A 20,797-nucleotide genomic window follows, 5' to 3' on the forward strand; every position below is an offset into this window, starting at 1 on the left:
CATATTTTCTCTGAGTAGAACAAACTAAAACATGAGCAACACGAGGAACGTGATTATTAAAGTGAGTCGTCGTGTGATTGTGGAGATAATGTTGGTGATAATGTCTGACACAATCTGAGCCTTTTAAGTGAATAAATCCTCTTTATTCAGATGGTTTGATGGGGTGTGTGTCTGTCAGTGTCAGGGCTCAGAGTTCAGTCATAAAACCCCCTCAGGCTTGAATCACATTAAATCCTCTCTGTGATGGAGTCATTGAGAAAAAAGATACAGTCTCCTTGAGTGAGCCTCGGGGTTTTCTTTAAGCTTTTTAAATGTGTGAGAGTCAGATCTTTTCAGTTCAACCTGGAGCCTGATGATGAGAAGTAGAGTAGACCCCTGGTGGTTGTGGAGGAAAACGCCGCAGAAAGCTTAACGTGCGTGTCCGCCCGCTGAGGGCTGCACGGTCCGATCGCACCGACTGGGAGGCAGCAACCTGCACAGAGACCGGAGCTGTCCGCTGTTTGTTCTGCTCTGAGGAGGAAGAAGACATCAACATGGAAAACGAGAATAAGAGGAAGATGAAGGAGAGATTTGGCCTGAGGCGAGACATCTTTAAAGAGTTCCTGGCGGAATTTCTGGGGATCTTTGTCCTGATAGTGAGTACCTCCCTGTGCACCTGTCATCAGCTTAAACAGCTCTTTAAAGCTGTTATATGTTAATAAGGTGTCACAGTGTCTCTGCAGGGCTCTGACTGCTGTCTCTCACATGTCTCTGTTAACACTCAGTTTCTCTTTGATGTGATCTGCTCCTGACAGAAGCTGTAGAGCCCAGAAAGCAGCTGTTTACTCCTCTCAACTCATCCTATACAACATGATTATTAATACAAGTCATTTCAGTGAGGAGGCTGCAGGAAATATGGGAGTAAAAGCAGTAAATGATGACTTCATTTGCAGAACAGAGTGCTCTCTGTTTTTACTGTTATGGTTTCTACTGTTTTTAACTGTTTTTATTGTTTTTACTGTTTTTCCCTGATACAGTTTGCTGTTTCTCACTTATATGTTTCCAGTGTGGACAGTCCTCACCTCCACCTGTCTGGCCTGAGCTCCACCTGTCAGTTCAGGGGAGGGGTGCAGCCTCCTCAACAGCCCCGTTTTAGTTTTGGATGACTGCTCTCATCCCAACACTTTTTTTCTTCCCTCTAAACTGTTTCTGCCTTTTAAATAATAAGTGGGGGATTAATTATTTTCTCCAAAGCTCCAAGTTAGACAAATTGTCTGTGGCAGTCGGAGGCTGTTGGTGGACAAGAGGGCTAGTGTTAATGGTGGGTATAATTGGAATAATTAAAAACAAAGAGTCTTTCTACCTCCAGCCTTTGTGTTTTTGTTCCAGCTCTTTGGATGTGGTTCAGTGGCCCAGACAGTGCTGAGTAAAGGGGCTCTTGGGGAGCCTCTCACCATCCATGTTGGTTTCACTCTGGGAGTCATGATGGCCGTCTACATGGCAGGAGGAGTGTCAGGTAAATCCCACATACACAGCTCACAGTCACTACAGCACTAACACATTCACTTCACTGTCCACAACCTCATCATTTACTCTGCATTTATCAATTCATTGTTTGGTCAGAAAATGTTGAAACATGCCATCTGCAGTTTCCTAAAGATGTATATAAATTAAAACCCAAGAATATTCAGTTTGCAGAGATTTTAAAAAGAGAAAAGCAAAAAGTTTGTATAATTCAGAAGCTGGGTCAAAGGTCTTAAAAATGATCTTTTCTCTCACAGCACCACACTTAATTTGTAGCACTGTGATCTTCAAACTATTCACATGAAAATACTCTGCAGAAACGCAAATATCATGCTCCATTTTCATCTCGGATCACTGACACCATCTCAGCAGTTTACTGGTCTAGATACAGTAATGGTCAGTGGAGACTCACAGTGTAACATAATGAGCAGGACTGGACAAATAGAAACCTGTGGTTTTGGTCTCCAAGACAAGAATCATGTATACTGACAGGAAATGTGTTTTCATTGTAAGTTAAACAACTAGTATTCTACTACTGTAACATCTCAGTGCCGTTGTTTGACGACCTTCTGTAATGGACTAGTTTTCAGTGTGAGAGAGGTGTAAATGTGCTGGGGAATGGAGGGATGAGAGATTGTGTCCTGATGTATCAGGTACATTCCTGAAGGATTATAGCAAGAAGATCCTGCTGTGGTTTGCCAGCAGTGACAGAGAGGAAATAGTTGTTAAATGTCACAGAGCGTCTCAGGGGCTTACTGAGCCAAAATGGTGAGAGTCCATTAAACTGCATTTAAGAGATTCAGCATGTCAAAGGTTGTATTGTATGGACTCCATGACATGTTGTGGTGTCTGATGGTGTAATAACTCCTGAAAAGAATCATTTGGCTTTTGGAGAAACAGCTAGACTGACTTGGTCTAACAACCAGCACCTCTAAAGCTTCTTCATTAACATGTTAGGTCTGTTTGTTTAATCTGTACAAAAACCAAAGTGTAAAAATGATCATTCACTGTTTTATGAAGGTTATGTGTCAGACTGTTTCTTGTTGCAGAGCAACCAGACAGGACCAGGCCTGGTCCTGGCACAGACCCTCCTGTAAAACTTTAAACTTCAAACATGGATCAAACATACAATCTATAATGTTCATCGGTTTGTTACTTCCAGATATAGCCAGGCTAGCAGCTTCCCTCTGTTTCCAGTCTTTATGCTAAGCTATGCCAACATTATAACATTATAACCTTATATTTAATAGTCAGAGAGGGATGTCGATCTTCTACCTGACTCTCAACAATACAACAAGATGTGTTACAGTTCCTCCTGATGTTTTTGTACTTCAGCAACTTGAAGACCTGATGTGGTTTGTGTGTTTTTGAGGAGATTAATAATTGTTCAGTGAGAAATCAGAGTCTGATAGAAAATTGGAAGTGGTTCCATGGTTGTGGTGTTATTCAGTGTGGTTGTGACTGACGTTACAGTGTTAGTTGTGCTATGTGTTTAATGAGAGGAGCTGCAGAGCTTCAGAGGAGGAGCAGAAAAGCTTGAAGACAGGGAGGTTAATATATGGAGGAGCTTTTGCTGCGTGACTGGGCCATTCAGCCCCAGGGTCCACAGCTCAGCGGGAAGCTTCTGTCCAACGACATCTCTGAAGATGATCATAGGTATTGGACTAATGAGCTTTACTGGGGCATGGGTCTCTGGAGAGCAGGGGGGTCAGGTGTGACAAGCCTGGCTTTCTAGGCTTCCCTGGCAGGATGGCCCCATAGGAGAAGAAAACACAATTGTATTCTCTTTGTAGTCTCAGATTTTAGATGACAGTGTACCATAAGTGTGACACATCATGGTCACTCTAATGACCTGCAGTCTACGTGTGCCTTAAGCAGATTCAGGCAGATTATGTCAGATGCAATTCAGATAGGCAGATCTGGCTAGTTGTCGTGGTCAGTGTTTGTGAACAGGATGGGGAGATTAACAATGGGCGCATGGCTGATACCCCCAGTGGTGTTAGCACAGCAAGGTCAAAGCCAAGATCTCAGAGTGTTAAATAAATGACCCCACACTGCCACCGCAGCTCAGAAACAATCAGCTGGAATGTGTTCAAACACGCCTCTTTAATGTAGGATATAGGAAAACAGGCCAACGCTGAAGGCACACAAACCCATTGCCCCCTGTTTGGAAATACTCTGAAAGTTTAAATGAATGAGTACCAGAGCACTGAGTGATCAGGCAGTCCACCACCGTCTCTTAATCCACTGAACCTAGTTCAGTTCCTCGTCTCATAAAAGACGACAAAAAAGACCTTAAAGATGTTCAGCTGATTCGTCCTTCTTAGCCGTTTGTCAGTTAATCAATTCTCAGATGTGAGGATTTACTGTTTCTATTTATCTGGTATGAAAATAAACGGAAGATCTCTGAGTGTTGATCAGACAGAGCTTTAGGAACTGGTGATTTCAGCATTAACAGATGAGAGACAGAGAAAATAACCAGCAGAGTAACTGTTGTTGTTGGTGTTCTACTCTTCTTTTTAAATATCACACTGTCTGCTATGATTCACCTTATACTCATGTTTCCTGCTCTGTCTGCACTGATTGTTCCAGGAGCTCATGTCAACCCTGCAGTCTCTCTGGCCATGCTGATCCTGGGGAAACTACCACTGAAGAAGTTTCCTGTGTATGTGGCGGCACAGTTCCTGGGTGCCTTTGCTGGATCCTGTGCTGTCTATGGGCTGTACTACGGTGAGTTTAAATGTGTAAATGTCATCACTACCAGAGAACTGGGTTACTGAAGTGAGGTTATCCAGATAACAAAACAAATAAGATAAGAAATAAGATAAGTTCCTGCAATTATTTTTTTCTGTTTTGTTTGGATACAGTTTTTATTTCTGACCTGTTGATATTGAAAACAGTTTCTTGTCTTCATTGTTTTTTCTTTTCCTCAGATGCTTTGTTGGAATTTACTAAAGGAGAATTTGCTGTTACTGGAGCCAATGCCACAGCCAACATCTTTGCATCTTATCCTGCCAAACATCTCTCAGTCCTGAATGGGTTTGTAGATCAGGTGAGAGCTAAAGACTGTAACATGTAACTGATGAGTAATTTCCCCTGAAAATATATTGATAATACACAAACTGACACTTACATGACAGTAAAACGCATTTCTGAGTCGTTTATCAGCCGTCAGATTATTGATGTCAGTGAGAACACATTTTCCATCAGGATTCAGTGTTTGTGGAAACTGTCAGAGCATACAGAGATGCATATGAGCGTACAGTTTGTGCACTCATGGGCATGAATGTGAGCATAGATGGACACGTGAGCTGTTTCCTGATGTATGAACAATTCAGCTGAGATGCTGAGAATAACCACCATCTGTTCTGGATGAGTAGAGATGTACACGCCAGTTTGTGTTTGTGTGATGGTGTTAGTAGTAGCAGTAGCAGTAGTAGTTGCCTCATCTCCTATGGTGACCTCTACCCTATATGTTATTTTGTCTAAGCTTATTATGGGGCTTCCCCCTTCCCCTGGTTTTAGTCTGAACACAGCTCCATGGAGCTGTGCATTAAAAGGATTATAGATTTGAATCTTTCATATATCAAACCTTTATTTTGTTTAATTTTACAGATTCTAATGAGACCACAGATTCTAAACACTACTACTACTGCTGCTACTACTACTGCTACTACTACTGCTACTACTCCTGCTGCTACTACTACTACTACTGCTGCTGCTGCTGCTGCAACAATAACAAACAGAAAAACTAACATAACCCCTTTTCTGCTAATCGTCTGATGCTTTTGTTTTTAAGGTGATTGCGACCGGTGCTCTGATCCTGTGCATCCTAGCCATCACTGACAGGAAGAACATCGGAGCTCCTAAAGGCATGGAGCCTCTGTGCATCGGCCTTATCATTATGGCCATCGGAGTGTCCATGGGTCTGAACTGCGGCTATCCCATCAACCCGGCTCGAGACCTGGGTCCGCGGTTCTTCACGGCTGTGGCCGGCTGGGGCATGGACGTGTTCAGGTGATTATAATGATGGAGAAACAGAGAGTTTCAGAGAGTGAGGAGTTCATCACTGCTCTGACTCTGTCCACAGCCGGAGATAGAGTCGACTCAGTGATGTAAGAAGCTCCAGGTTTAACCCAGACGCTGCTCTTCCCAGTCCCACTTGAAGACCAGCGTCTGTAGCTCCATCTCTTCTCTCTTGACAATCAGGATTAATATTTCAGAGACCATGCATGTATTTCCTGCATATTGAAAAAAGGCGGTGGGATTTAAGTGAACAGAGGGAGATTCCACTCACATGAATATGAAATATTCAGCACTGAAAAGGCACAGTTGTATGTTCCTCATGCTCTCTTTCTTCCCTTTATTCTTTCCCAGTCTTCACAGCTGATCCTGTTTTGTTTGTGCTCAGAGGAACATCATATCTTGATCAGACTTTGAAGGATAGAAATATTGTTTTCATCTAATGGTGAAAATGAAGAGTGTGTGCACTCTTTAAATCCACAACTACATTACATTCTTGGTTAAAGGCACTCTGTTGAGGTTTTGTCCACAGGTGGTGCTGTGGAGCAGAGCTTTGTCTGTTTCACATGCTGTACAGGCTCAGGAGAGATGGATGCACTGTTATAACCATCTGAATATCTCAGTGCATCCTCAGATATCTTATCAGTGCAGAGGAGGGATGTGTCTCCAAACTGCAGCCTCTATTAAATCAAACATCACACAGTAAGGATGCCATTGATGTGTATTGTACATGTGAGATACTGCAAACAGACGAGGGGACAAGGTTCACATCTGCCTCACTTTCACTCTGGACTTTGTCAGGAGTGCAAACACAACCTGTCACACACATGTATATAAACTCACAGATTCACAACAGTACAGACTGTAAACCATACTGTAATCCATATTGTGTACCATACTCCCGTAGGAAACCTCTGGAGACATTTCCAGAATCTAAAAACATTTTACAATCCCTCGATTAATTGTATCTGAAATATTGTTCCACTGTGCCCTGGACTTGATCCTCTCTGTTCCTCCTGAACCTGAGAATCACTTAGTGAAGTTTCCAGCATCTTGATTTAAGCTTTAATTCCTACTGAGACAGAACAGTGTGACCTCTAGCTGCCTCTTCCAGACTCACAGGAAAACATTACTGACTCAGGTGGACAGACTCTTCAGACTCTTCAGAGACTCTTTCCTAAAATCCTTGTGTGATACTGAAGCATTGAATCAACTATTGCTTCCTGAATTATCCAAAGCTGATCTCATTCCTGGCACCTCTCCACTGAGGAGCTTTCTAATGAGATACTGAAGGCTCAGATCCTTTCAGACCATGTTTAGTTTCTTAGTGTTTCTTCTCACCCACAGTGTCAGATGAAGTCAGAGTTGCCCAGTGGACAGTGTCCTGTTCTCAGCTGAGATGATGAATGGTTTAACAGAACATCTCCTGTCTGTGTTCTGACAGGTGCAGATGCTGTTTGTGTCCTGGTCCTTTCTTTTTAACCCTGTGGAAAGTGTCTGTTCTGCTGAAGAGCATTAACAGAGGAGAATATGTGGTTGTTAAATTAAAAACTGTGCCAAAGGCTGTTTAGTACAGGCAGGAATTCATCCTTTATGAAGTGTTCACAGTGTAGATCACATGCTCTCTGTCTCCATACCACAGCTTTAACTATCACCAGATGGCTCATATGACAAATATCACGATTGCTTTAATGCACATATAAGCCCTCAGTACTGTGAGGTTTCTATCATGCATAAAGTATCTGCTAAATTTGACATAATCTTTTACATGTATGATGTAAACACAGCAGTGAAAACAGAAATCAGTCTGAGGATTTCTCTTCAGCTCAGTGTGAAGGTGGATCTTGGCTCCATACAACACTGTGTCAATGTGACCCACTGTCTCCTGGCCTTATCATCTTAGCAGTAGTCATAGATTTAAGTCTGTAATCCATCCTCCCTCCTCTACTCCACTTCCTGGATACCTACAGGAGAGAAGGATGACCCATTCAGATGCTTGTTTACTCTCAGGCGCGTGCATCAGCTCTGTTAACTGAAGCCCTTTCACCTGCACCTAAAGGCTGCGAACAGCAGGACTCTAATCTGTGTCCTGGCTCAGTAAACCAGTCTGTCTGAGGTCAGCCAGAGCCAGAACCAGGACACTTGCAGTCACTCTAACACACAGATCTCCTTAAGACTTCACTCTAATCTGGGATAACTGACTATAACTCGCCTTGTGTGGGATGATACACACATAAACATACAGATTTGGAGGCAGTGTCAGTGAACATGATTTAATATGTGACATGACACATGACATGAGTATACCTCTCCCTGTTGGTAATCTCTCCATGCTTCTGTTTTCAGTCTGATGTTGACCACAGAACATTGTGTAAATAATGGTACCACCACTGATGTATCTGTCCTTCCTGCAGAGCTGGAGGTTGTTGGTGGTGGATTCCTGTGGCAGGGCCTATGGTTGGTGGAGCGGTCGGAGCGGGTGTTTACTTCCTCTTCATTGAGCTGCATCACCCTGAGCCTGAGAAACAGGAGAACAACATCCAAGACAAATATGAAATGATAACTATGAGTAAAAACTTAGAGTAAGAGCTGCAGAGCAAAGCAACGACGCTGCTGATCTTCACTCTCAGACGACAGAAATTCTTCTAATGAAGCAGTTTTATACATTTCTACATTTACAGTTAATAAAAGCATACGTTTGACTACACACTTTATAAAACACAGAAATTATCCTTTTTTTAGGAAGTCTATTTATAAGCGTCAGGGGCTCTTTCAAATGTCAAAATACCAAACCTGCTTATAAAATATCAGGCTTCTCCTCTGTATCAGAAATATGCAGTGTTCCTTATTTTCTCCTGTTTCCTTACTGGGATCTTCTCCTCTCATTAGAAATATTTGCCAAGTTTCTGTACAGCATTTTTATTATTTTTACTACTGTCTACCAAACCAGGTGTTGAATACGTAGCATGTAGGAAACAGTTGATGGTAGTGATGTGGTAATTGATGTTATTTTTATCCAGTGTGTCACAATAATGTTTCTGTGCGTTTCTGTTTCACTTCTTCTTTTGCATGTATGTAAAAATGTGTGACTTTATCTTTCAGACATTAGCTCTTTTAACATTAATGTATAAAATCCAGCCTTAAAATACTGAACAGGTGTTGGTTAATTTTCCAGTTATTTCCATGATTCTTACTGGTTACTGGATTTATTTGTTACAGAGACTTGTCATATTAAAAAGCCATAACTGAGCATAGAGACACTAAGTGTCTGCTTTCTGCAGAAACAGATAAAAACATTTATCTTGCAGCAGAAACCTTTTCAGATATCTCTGAGGTGGTTGATGAGAATCAGAGAGAAACACTGACTGTGGTTGTTTACAGCTCCTCACAGGTGAAATATGTTACAGCACAAATGTTTGGTTCCAAGTTCAACATGAAAACTGGACGACAACAACATTACAACATTACAGAAAGAACAACACTCCCTGGAGATGTAAAAACCCTGGATGTTTGTGTTTGTGGGATTTTATGAAGCTTGTATCTGTGAGCACAGAAAAGACAAAGTGTGACCAGGTTGTTTTAGAGAAATAAGAGCTGACTGTGAATACCAGACACACACACTATTTATGCTATACATGGATTCACTGTGAGATTATATTGTAGTGCACTGAATGTTTGTGTAGCAGGACAATCTCTTAGATTAAAAGTTTTTATTTGTTTGTTTTAGTTTTGTGAAACAGAAATTTTTCTGTTTCCCTTCAGATCTTCAGTGACGTGGTTTCTGTGTTCGTTCTTTTCTCTTTTTTTTTGCTTCAGTATTAGAATTAGACTTTTTTCATTTTTTTTTTCCTTTGGATTATATAAATTTGCTCTTTCTCTGCCTGTCTGAACCAGTTTGTCTTTTAAACCACTCAGTCTGTTATTGAATAAAGTTTGTTGAAATGATTTGGGTTTTTTTTTCTCTTTACTACCAATAATTACAGGTGTTTCAGTAAATGGTAGCACAATATTCTGTGATGTACAAATGTGGCAACATGAAACCAGAGACGTGTCTGTTTTTTATTTAGAAAACATTAAATGTCAAAGCTAGTGAATTATAACCGCTACTGTTGTGAACAGTCAGAGGATTGTTCTGCTGATTTAACTTTCTGTAAAGATAAATAGGTTTTGGCTGAGGGAGAATTTTTATTGTTCATAATTTAAGGCAGGCAAAAACAAGCAGAGGGAAAAGCACAGATATGAATGACCACGTTTATTTATTCACATTGTTACTGAGCATACTGGTCACTGAGTCACTGTCATTTACTAGAATCAGAATCATTAATGTGAATTAAAAAAAACCATTAAAGTGATTTTATTTTTATTTTACACAGAAAAAAAGAAATTAATTCTTTCATGATGTTAAGTAATGGTGTTGATGTCTCACTCTCAGACATTTGAAAAGTTAATATGTCCTCACAACACACACACACATACACACACACACACACACACACAGGCTGTCATTAATTGTAAATATAAAATCTTGAGTCCAGAGAATCAGTCACTGCAGTAAATCAGTAAATCCATGCTCAGCTGTGGATCATCACAGATCATCAGCAGCAGAAAGTGAAGCAGTGAGACATTAAAATTTAAAGGAAGACAACTGAAAATCAGCTTATGTAACTTCATGGAGAATGGATGAAGAGTGTTTTTACAGTTCAAAGGTTGAGTGCATCCTCTCTCTGGCTTGAATAATAACAGCTGTGCATTGTGATGATGGACCTCACAGGCTCCTGTAGATTTTAATCTGAAGAAGAATAGTGTATTTATACTCAGCCTTGATTCATTCTCATCATGATCTTAATTATTACGTCTGAATGTTTTTAATGTATTTTCTGTCTGACCCGTCCACTCTGTTGTACTTATGTTTTTTCATAAAGACAGACACTGGCTGTCCAGACACAGGAGCAAACATAGAGATGGTCATACAGTACCTGGAGAAGCAAAGGCTCCTCATGTTTGCTCTTTAAAACTGTTCACTACAGATGTGAAATCAAACAAACTGGGACTTTAACTGTGTTACTGCTGGACTGAAACAAGTCCTCACAGATTGTCACGTTTTCACAGTTTGGAGTTTTACTCTCTTCATGGTTAATGTAGCAAACACTGAAGCCTGAACCATGTAAACTCTGTGTTTATATGTGTGTGAAGAATGACCTAATTTCTTGACTGTCATATTCTATCACACATGAAGTAGGTGAGGGTATCGTAGGGATTATTGTCTGGGATTAAATTGAGGTTTCTCCTGGTTTATTTCAGAGCATAAAACAAATACAGCAAAGTTAACCACCAGTTCCTTCAGCAGCTAACATGTTACATTGATTTAATTCATTTCTGACAATTAGCACGGAGAAAATTATCAGAACAAGACGTACTGACACCAGAACATCAGAGGTTTATAAAGTTCGGTGCAGCATACTCTGAGCTACGTTAGCATGAATTTAGAGTTGTGTTTCTCTGTGACTCTGTGACCTAGAATATTATTTTTTGACTAGTCTTGTCCAAGACTTTTTTTAAAGTGCAGCAGTGGAGTCTATGAACCTAGTTGCATCACTGTTTCAGGATCTCCATGACCACTGTGTGATCATTAACCTTGTTTGTGTGCAGTGCTTACTCACACCATTTACCTCAGACAAACTGATGACTGATAACATTCCAATGAAACGAGAACCTTGAACTAATCATTGATTTACTGAATCATTTGACATAAAAAGATCATCTTTGAATATACTCTCACTTTTGTTAGCTGGTGAAACATGAACTGCTACTTTTAAACTGTTCAAACATGTTTTACAGCAGTGCAGGAAATTTAACATCTGATTCTCTCTCTCATTTAATCTAATTCAACCTGACACTGGTAGTTCTGTAGGTTTATCTGTTTATAAAGTCAGTTCAACTTCTGCAGCAAATATTTTTATCCTACTGGATCATTTACACTACACTGCTCTTGTAGGTGGGACATGTGCCTGGTCTGTACTGGGTCTGTCCTGGTCTGGTCTGTACCTGGTGTGTACCTGGTGTGTACTGGATCTGTACCTGGTTTGTACTGGGTCTGTACCTGGTCTGTACCTGGTCTGTCCTGGGTCTGCACCTGGTCTGTACCTGGTCTGTACCTGGTTTGTACTGGGTCTGCACCTGGTCTGTACCTGGTCTGTACTGGGTCTGCACCTGGTGTGTACCTGGTGTGTACCTGGTGTGTACTGGGTCTGTACCTAGTCTGTACCTGGTCTGCACCTGGTCTGTACCTGGTCTGTACCTGGTCTGTACCTGGTTTGTACTGGGTCTGCACCTGGTCTGTACCTGGTCTGTACTGGGTCTGCACCTGGTGTGTACCTGGTGTGTACTGGGTCTGTACCTAGTCTGTACCTGGTCTGCACCTGGTTTGTACTGGGTCTGTACCTGGTCTGTACCTGGTTTGTACTGGGTCTGCACCTGGTGTGTACCTGGTGTGTACTGGGTCTGTACCTGGTCTGTACCTGGTCTGCACCTGGTTTGTACTGGGTCTGCACCTGGTGTGTACCTGGTCTGTACCTGGTGTGTACTTGGTCTGTACCTGGTGTGTACCTGGTGTGTACCTGGTCTGTACCTGGTGTGTACCTGGTTTGTACTGGGTCTGTACCTGTTCTGTCCCTGGTCTGGTCATTGTGACCTCTGTCACTATCAGCACATTCCCCCTTCATTCCTCTGCTCTTTCACAATGTGTTCGATCTCCACAGCCCAGCCCCCAGCCAATCAGGAAGAGACCAAATCCTCCTGATCTGTAGACCAGGACCCTCTGTGTTCCCTCTGTACAGTACTCTCTGATTTCAAGCCTCAGAGCAGAATCTCACCTTCAGACCTTCAAAACCCCCCCCAACAGACTGCAAATCTGTTCTCCTCACCTGCCTGAGACGTGTTGGTTTAAAGGAACTACCAGAGTCTGTGAAACGCCATGTCTGTGATTAAACTCCTGTTCTGTCTGCTGTTAACCTTTCACCTCAGTGAGGGGAAGAGAATCAAAGGAAACAGATCAGGTGAGTTTAAATCTGAAAAGTTTAAAAACTGTTTTTATTAAAGAACAGATGAACAGTCAAACCTTCAACAGGCCGTTCAGAGAGTGGTTACGTTTACATAACATTTCAGATCAGTGGATTTACTTTGTCAGTACTGGACTGATATTATTAAAGTTAAAAACATTACATCGGTATGTAAACTCTCAGTTCTGCATTTCTATCTTGTTTTATGATTGATTTGAAGTAATTTTATTTAATCAATCTATTTGAAATCCATTGAACAACACAATGCTTTGTCAGAATTAAGGTGGTATCTCTAAATTTCTGGTTACTGTGGTTTGACTAGAAAACACCACATCTATGTTAATCAAATCTCAAATCACTCGTCTGATTGAACTGTGATTATATTTTCTTTTCTTTATATCTGATTGTTCATGTCAGTTTGAAAATCAACATAGAAAAACAACAGGGAGCATTCATTATTGTTATAAAAATACTGTATTGTGCTGATTATAGTGCCGCCCTGTGATAGACAGGTGATCTGTCCAGGGTGCTCCCCCTCCCCCCGAGACCTTTAAGGACATTTGAAATGAGAAAGTTGTGTTGTAATGAGTCAGGCTGTTTTTAACTGCTCTCTGTGTCCATATGGATAAATAGTTATAACAGGGAGAAAACACATCAGAGTAAATGTGGGGATGAATTTGCAGAGGGACTGAGGATGAATGATGGAGGGATAATTACTCTCATTACTTTCACTGTGGAGGCTTCGTATCAGCAACCAAAGCTCATCTGATGGTAACTGTATCAATGGGGCGCCAGGGTTTCTGGCCTTATTAACACTAAAATGTTAGAATAATAAACATGCTGGACAGGAATCAATGACAAACCATAAAGGAAATATAGTGATTGATTTCTCTGGAGAAGCATCTATAATGACAAGGTTTCTGTGCTGTGGTTTCTGACATGTTGAGGGAGGAGGAGTTTATATAAGAAATTATGAGAAGAGTCTGGCAGAGGTTTCACTCGATGGGACTTTTTGTGAAGTGTTATCTGTGTGCAGCTGCCAAAGAGGTCTGCATGACCTGGAAACACAGCAGAGTGGCTCTGAAAGGGTGTTAGTCAGCCAGCAGTCCAACTGGGCCTCAGTTATTTACTCTGACATTATTGTATCACAACAGGAGCATGACAGCTCCTCTGCTCTGCTGTGGACAAATACAGCGAATTTTTATTTTGTTATAATTCACCTCAGAGTAAACAGATGCAGTACCTGCTCTGACATGAAGAACAAACAGATGAGTGTTGTGTTGTTTGATTTTGGAGGTGTAGCAGGCACAATGCAGAGGAGAGGACTGGTGGTCAAAGAGCCATACGTCAGCAGCTCCGTCTTCAGGCTGTTTGTAGGAGGTGAGGACACCTGCACGCTGGACCCTCTGCAGCTGCACACACTCACCTCCTGTGGCTTCAACAGCAGTAATCCCCTCATCATCATCACTCACGGGTGGTCGGTAAGGTCAACTCCCGCTCCCCTCACGCTTCACTGACCTGAGCTGCTGCATACAAAACATGGAGCCTGACAATAAGAAAGGAAACATGCCCAGAGCCCTGAGATATACTGAAAAGAAAGTACACATCCAGAGATGTTCTGAAATCAGACATTCATTCAGTAACATGTTCAAAATGTTCACTCACTAGGCCTGTTTGGTTGAGTTTATTCCTTTCATTTTAAACTGGAAAAGGTTTAGAGTAATACTGTTTTAATTTGATCAGCGACACATTTCTAACCAGCAGTTTCTTCTAAGGTGGATGGGATGATGGAGGGCTGGGTGCTCAGGTTGGCCTCGACCCTAAAAACAAATCTGATACATGTTAACGTGGTGATCACTGACTGGCTGACCCTGGCACACCAACACTACCCTATAGCAGCACAGAGCACCCGCATTGTTGGAAAAGACATCGCTCACCTGCTGGAGACTTTTAAGGTCAGGGAAAATATCCACTTTATTTTCATGTATGTAATGAAGTAAAATCTGTTAAACTGGCCATGTTTCATGCTGAAAAAGCAATTTAAAACTGTAAAAAAAAGTGAAAAATCCCCAACAGGATCTGTACCAGTACCCAGTTAGAAAGGCTCATCTGATTGGCTACAGCCTTGGTGCTCACATCTCTGGATTTGCTGGAAGCTTCCTGGAAGGTCTAGAGAAGATCGGAAGAATTACCGGTGAGTTTTTCCACAGTGTGAATGGAACAGTTATGCTTTAAATTCAATTAAATTCAATTTTATTTATATAGTGCTGAATCACAACAAAAGTCATTTCAAGGCACTTTTCATGTAGAGCAGGTCTAGACCATACTCTTTAAAATATGGTATTTACAGAGAGACGAACATAGCATAACACGGGTTCCATGTAAAAAATGTAAAGTGATACCAGTAATACAGTAGTAGTAATGATAGTAGTCATAATTAAGGTATTAATTGCAAAAGTAGCAAAAATCTAATTCTAAATTCTAAATATAGCAGCAGGTGTTGAATGGAGTTGTAGGAGCAGCAGGAGACTTTTCATCACAGATCAGACTCTACAGCTCCAGAGGCAGAAAGTGATGGAGTGAGAGATGGAAGAGCACAATACTATGGGAAAGGGAAGAATACTGAGCATAACTAAGGGATGGTTCAAGCCTGAGTCAACCCTAACTAAGCTTTATCAAAAAAGAAAGTTTTAAACTGACTCTTAAAGGTACAGAGGGTGTCTGCCTCCCGGACCCAGACTGGGAGAAGGTTCCACAGTAGATGAGCCTGATAGCTGAAGGCTCTGCCTCCCATTCTACTCTAGGAAACTCTGGGAACCACCAGTAAACCAGCATTCTGGGAGAACAGGGTTCTAGTGGGATTGTAGGGGACTATGAGATCTTTAAGGTAAGATGGTACCTGACCATCAAGGGCTTTGTAGGTGAGGAGGAGGATTTTGAATTCCTTTCTGGATTTGACTGGGAGCCAATGTAGAGAAGCTAACACAGGAGAAATATGGTTTCTGTTTCTAGTTCCTGTCAGTAATCGTGCTGCAGCATTCGCTGGTTAAAATAAACAAACAGTTCTTGATGACATGTTGTGGGTGTTTTCAGGTCTGGATCCAGCAGGGCCACTGTTTGAAGGCATGTCTCCCACAGACAGACTGTCTCCTGACGATGCAGAGTTTGTGGATGCCATCCACACCTTCACACATGAACGTATGGGCCTCAGCGTAGGCATCAAACAAGCTGTGGCACATTACGACTTTTATCCTAACGGAGGAGATTTCCAACCAGGATGTGACCTGAAAAACATTTACGAGCATATAAGCCAGTATGGGCTCCTCGGTACGATACAGAACACACTGAAACCCCTTAGACAGAAAATATATGTATTTACTATAAGATATGGTTCTCTACACCAAACAGTTGAACAGAAAGAACATCCTGATCTTTTATGTGTCTAAATCTAAAAGGTTTATCCTCTGGGAACCTAGAACATGTTAAAATATATCAGAACAATCAATCCATTGTTTTTTATGGGATCATGGTGGTGCTATAGAAAAGGCCAGGGTACTAAGGCTGATAACAGGAGGAAGAGTTCATCCTCTGGAGAGAATGAACATGCTCAGCACGTTCATTAATTTCATGACATTCTGCTCAGTGGAGTTTCATATTTCTTCTATAAAGAATTCTAATCCTGATTTGAGTTTTTTAAGTTCACAAGTACCAAAAACACTAGAGTACAACATCTGGGAACATGAATATCCTCAAAACTTTCCAGGCAATCACCAGTACATATCATGACTATTCTCTGTCACAGTTCTCACTTTACAAGACGTCACCTGTGGAAGAGGAGTAGATTTATTTTATTTTATTTATTCCATTCATTTAGTTTATTGTTTGTCAGGATCAGGATCATTGTCTCTGAGACTGAACAGAGTTCTTATTCATGAGTACACACATGCCAGTTAGCTTTCTATAGCTGTGCATCAGAGCAGTTTGTTCTGCTGCTCTACTGCTCACCACCTCCGCCTCTACTCTGTCATAATGTTTTTTTTCTTAATTGGTCTAGCCACCTCAAAACACTGGTTTCGAGGCAATATCTTGGGCTCCAGTTCATCTTTTGCTTGTTGACAGTTTCTCATTCTGTGTTCAAGCAGATGCATTTAATTCCCTCCAGTCAAACACAAGTGGCTCTGGGATTTATGGTTCTTCTCAATCCAAAACACATCCGCATAATATGACAGTGAGAGCCACATTAAAGCATCTGTCATCCTCAGGAGTTAATTAGCAACATGTGCCTTCATCAGCTCTGTCCATCGCTGTGAGCTGAGCTGCCTCCAGGCTACAGGAGTCTGTTCAGAGAGAAGGCCTTCAGATCAGACCACTGTCAGACTTAATGAGACGCTTTCAGGAGATGTGACAGACGGACAGACTGCTTCATGTCAGAATCTGTTCGTAATGAACTCAGTCCCCAAATAACAGGCAGACTCTGTAATTCAAGCACACAGGAGAAAATAATCTGATGAAAACTATATGTTTTTTTACTATATCCACCCTTTCCACTATGTTTTTTATTCCTCACAAAGGTTTTGAACAGACGGTGAAATGTGCTCATGAGCGATCCGTCCATCTCTTCATTGACTCTGTGCTGAATAAAGACAAGCAGAGCATGGCCTACAGGTGCAGCGACAACAACGCCTTTGACAAAGGCATGTGTCTGGACTGTCGCAAGAATCGCTGCAACGTCCTTGGCTACAATATCAAAAAAGTTCGCAGTGGCACCAGCAAGAGGCTCTACCTGAAAACACGCTCGCAGATGCCTTACAAACGTACGTGGTTGTCCTTAAAACCTCAACAAACCAATATAAAGATACATTGTCTGCAGCCGTTACATCTCAGTTTATAGACCAACAGTACTACATGTTGAAATTCAATAATTCCACCAATTGTGTATCTATCTGCTGTTAAAAATAGTTCCCCAACAAATACACTGTTTACTCCTATTTGAGTGATATTTACTACAGTTCTCTGCTGTTTCAGGAAATTACTGAGCATTTTTTTAATTAAACAAAATATTTGTTATGTAAACATCTTCAGTTGGAACGAATGGTTTTGGGGCTGAGTGCAACAGACAGGATATGAAAATTCAGAAAGTATCTAAAAATAGACATGGTTCATTTTGGATTCATCAGCTGCCCAGAAATATAGAAAGTAATTAAAATTATTTCCACCTTTACCAGCATTGATATATCAATAATTATAATCCAATACATTATTCTTACTACATCATTCATTATTTTTGATACCTCAGGTACATTTTGATGCCAATAATTTTGTTCTTTTATTGAAGTAAAATTCTTTACGACTTTTATTTGTAACAGAGTACTTGTACACTGTGATATTACTATATTTGTTTCAGTCAGAGGTCTGAGTACTTCTTCCTCTTGGGAACAGTGAAAATAACACAAAGACTGTTTACAATTTGTAAGAGGCTATAAAATAATTAGTACCTGTATTTGAAGTGGAATTCAAAGGGACTCTGTTTACATTATAATAAGACAGGATCCATAACTAATCATCAAACTGAATGTGGTTCACCAGTTTTTTACAAACAACCTCTACATCAGACTGAAAAAATACACAGATATAAAGAAAGTAAACTGTCTTCATCTCTTCTTCTTCCTCTGGCTCTGGTTCTGGCTCTGGTTCCCTCTCTGAAGTCTATCATTACCAACTCAGGATCCAGTTTGTGAACCAGATGGAGAGGATGGAGCCATCTCTCACCATCTCCCTGACTGGAACAAAGGAGGAGAGCGGTGATCTCCAGATCTCTTTGTGAGTTCCACTGACATCACGTCTGTACTCTGACACAAGTCTGTACCGAGACACATCTGTACTCTGAAACACATCTGTACTCTGACACAAGTCTGTACTCTGAAACATGTCTGTACTCTGACACAAGTCTGTACTCTGAAACATGTCTGTACTCTGAAACACGTCTGTACTCTGAAACACGTCTGTACTCTGAGACACATCTGTACTCTGAGACACATCTGTACTCTGACACACGTCTGTACTGAGACACATCTGTACTCTGACACAAGTCTGTACTCTGAAACACATTTGTATTCTGACACGTCTGTACTCTGACACGTCTGTACTCAGTCTCAGACACATGATCTGCAGCTGGGCTTCAGCTCAATAAAGACAGAGAGTTAAGGGGAACAGCTGACACACATGGAAACAACTCAGGCCTCTGCATCAAAGAGAACTATAAATGGGGATGATGGTGTTAATAATTTACTCAAACACTGTTCCCTGAAAACTATCCTCCATGTCAGAGAGCTTCAGGCTAACCAGTGTGAGCAGAGGAGATCTGATGTGATTTCCTTCTTCAGAGCATCACTACTCAGACTCTGTGCTTTGTAACAAAGAAACATGTCAGCCTGTTGCTGGATGTTAATTCTGTTTCTCTGTCTTCCACCAGCACTGAACAAATTTCAGGGAATAAGACCTACACCCTTCTGATCACTCTGGACAAAGACCTGGGGGATCTGATGTTGTTAAAACTGCGCTGGGAGAGTCCTGCCCTGTGGAGGAACGTCTGGACCCGAGTCCAGACCATCATTCCCTGGGGCGGCCGGCGGACAAAACTCCAGCTGACTGTCGGCAAGATCAGTGTCAAAGCTGGAGACACACAGGACAGGTACTCTACTACAGGTCAAAGTCAGGGTATAGAACAAGTCCTCCATGACTTGAACACACAAGTCCTCCACGACACCAACACACAAGTCCTCTATGACACCAACACACAAGTCCTCCGCGACACCAACACACAAGTCCCCTATGACTCGAACACACAAGTCCTCTACAGCTCAAACACACAAGTCCTCTACAACATGCGCTAGTTATCACACATAGGTCAGGTTTTTAATGGGGCATATAAGGTTGTTTCTTACAGGGGCCACAAACACCAAAATACAAGCAACATTACAGCCATCCTTTAAAATACTTCCATTTATTCTATCTCTCTTTCTCAACCCAACCGGTCGAGGCAGATGGCCTAAAAATCTTACTCTGCAAAGTAACCTGCTGTACATGAGTAAGGAGGGGTATTATTATTATTATAAAATTATTACCACTCGAGTATTGCTATTAAACGTATATATTTAAGACCAGTGTTATTATCATGTACTATCTGAGAAAACTATTAACATCATCATCATGTAGCAGTGTTTGACTCCTGACTGCCTCCACATTCATACTAATGCAGACTTTTAACGCCACCTAGTGGATCATTTACCAAACACTACACAGCTCTCACTCTTCCTGTAACCACAGGTCAACAACTGTGTTTCTGTTTTTAGGACATGTTTCTGTGCCATGACAGACGATGGACAACACATCGAGGTGTCACAGGATAAAGTGTTTGTTCGCTGTAAAGAAGACGCATCAAAACAGCGCAGAAGAAAACACAACTAGTGAATGGGTAGAAGCACTCTGTGTGTCGATCAGACTGAAGATCTGTGACCGACGGCCTGGACGATCACACAGCTAGATGAAGTGAGGCTGTGCAGGTTCAGCTCAAATAAATAATTGTCTGAAAAATGTGGCATTGAACAAACAGTGTTACAGTTTAATGGGAGAGTTGAATCCTGGGAAACTGAGGTTAGAAAACAACTAGCAACTTTTGTAAACTGTGTTTTTTGTATGTGATCTGAATCTGATCCAGATCCTGTGTTTGAATGTCTGTCAGGGTAAAAACAATTGAAAATTTGCCAAATCAAATATTAATAGAACCCAGAGTCAAAGTTCAATGACCTTGAACCAAAGACTGTAAATGTATTTTTTTTATGTGTGTGTACTGTGTAAAATGAAAAGCTACATCTGTTTAACCAATAAAACTTCAGCTACAGATATATTTGTTAATCCAACTCAAACCAGAGCAATAAATACACACTGTTCTTTTCTATTCTAACTGGTGGTCTGAGTTTCTTTCTACTCGTGTGAAGGTGGATACATGTCAGCAAGAGACAACACTGCAAACTTTAGTGAGTTTCTGTATCAGAATCAAAGCTCAATTATTAAACACAGAGATCAGACAGAAACTTACAGATAGAGTCAGCTCCAGGTATTTCAGTAGGTGGTGACTCAGGAGGTCAAACAGATCAGATCATCCTGTCCCACTGAACTACAGAATCTAACACTAACCCAGAATCATCACTGAC

The 20,797-nt window shown here is 41.3% G+C and overlaps 2 protein-coding genes across 3 annotated transcripts; both read left to right on the forward strand.

Annotated features, from left to right (window-relative positions):
- The first annotated feature begins 278 nt into the window (after positions 1-278).
- aqp9b (aquaporin 9b) lies at positions 279-9,462 on the forward strand. The gene is made up of 6 exons (XM_018683216.2): positions 279-635; positions 1,369-1,495; positions 4,096-4,233; positions 4,437-4,555; positions 5,303-5,520; positions 7,941-9,462. The coding sequence occupies exons 1-6, from the start codon at positions 534-536 to the stop codon at positions 8,110-8,112; spliced, it is 876 nt and encodes a 291-aa protein (XP_018538732.1). The 5' UTR covers positions 279-533; the 3' UTR covers positions 8,113-9,462.
- Positions 9,463-12,305: 2,843 nt separating this feature from the next.
- lipca (lipase, hepatic a) lies at positions 12,306-20,547 on the forward strand. Of its 2 annotated transcripts, none has more exons than XM_018683214.2 (9): positions 12,306-12,581; positions 13,887-14,065; positions 14,360-14,539; positions 14,661-14,778; positions 15,678-15,911; positions 17,156-17,398; positions 18,290-18,404; positions 19,057-19,275; positions 19,937-20,547. In XM_018683214.2, exons 1-9 carry the CDS (start codon positions 12,500-12,502, stop codon positions 20,049-20,051), a joined length of 1,485 nt encoding a protein of 494 aa, XP_018538730.1. In that variant the 5' UTR covers positions 12,306-12,499; the 3' UTR covers positions 20,052-20,547. The 2 variants fall into 2 exon arrangements, with proteins under 2 accessions (XP_018538730.1, XP_018538729.1); XM_018683213.2 differs by having other exon boundaries at positions 12,308-12,581; positions 13,881-14,065.
- The last annotated feature ends 250 nt before the right edge of the window (positions 20,548-20,797 follow it).

Source organism: Lates calcarifer, linkage group LG2, assembly GCF_001640805.2.
Source record: "Lates calcarifer isolate ASB-BC8 linkage group LG2, TLL_Latcal_v3, whole genome shotgun sequence".
Taxonomy (NCBI): Eukaryota; Metazoa; Chordata; class Actinopteri; family Centropomidae; genus Lates; species Lates calcarifer.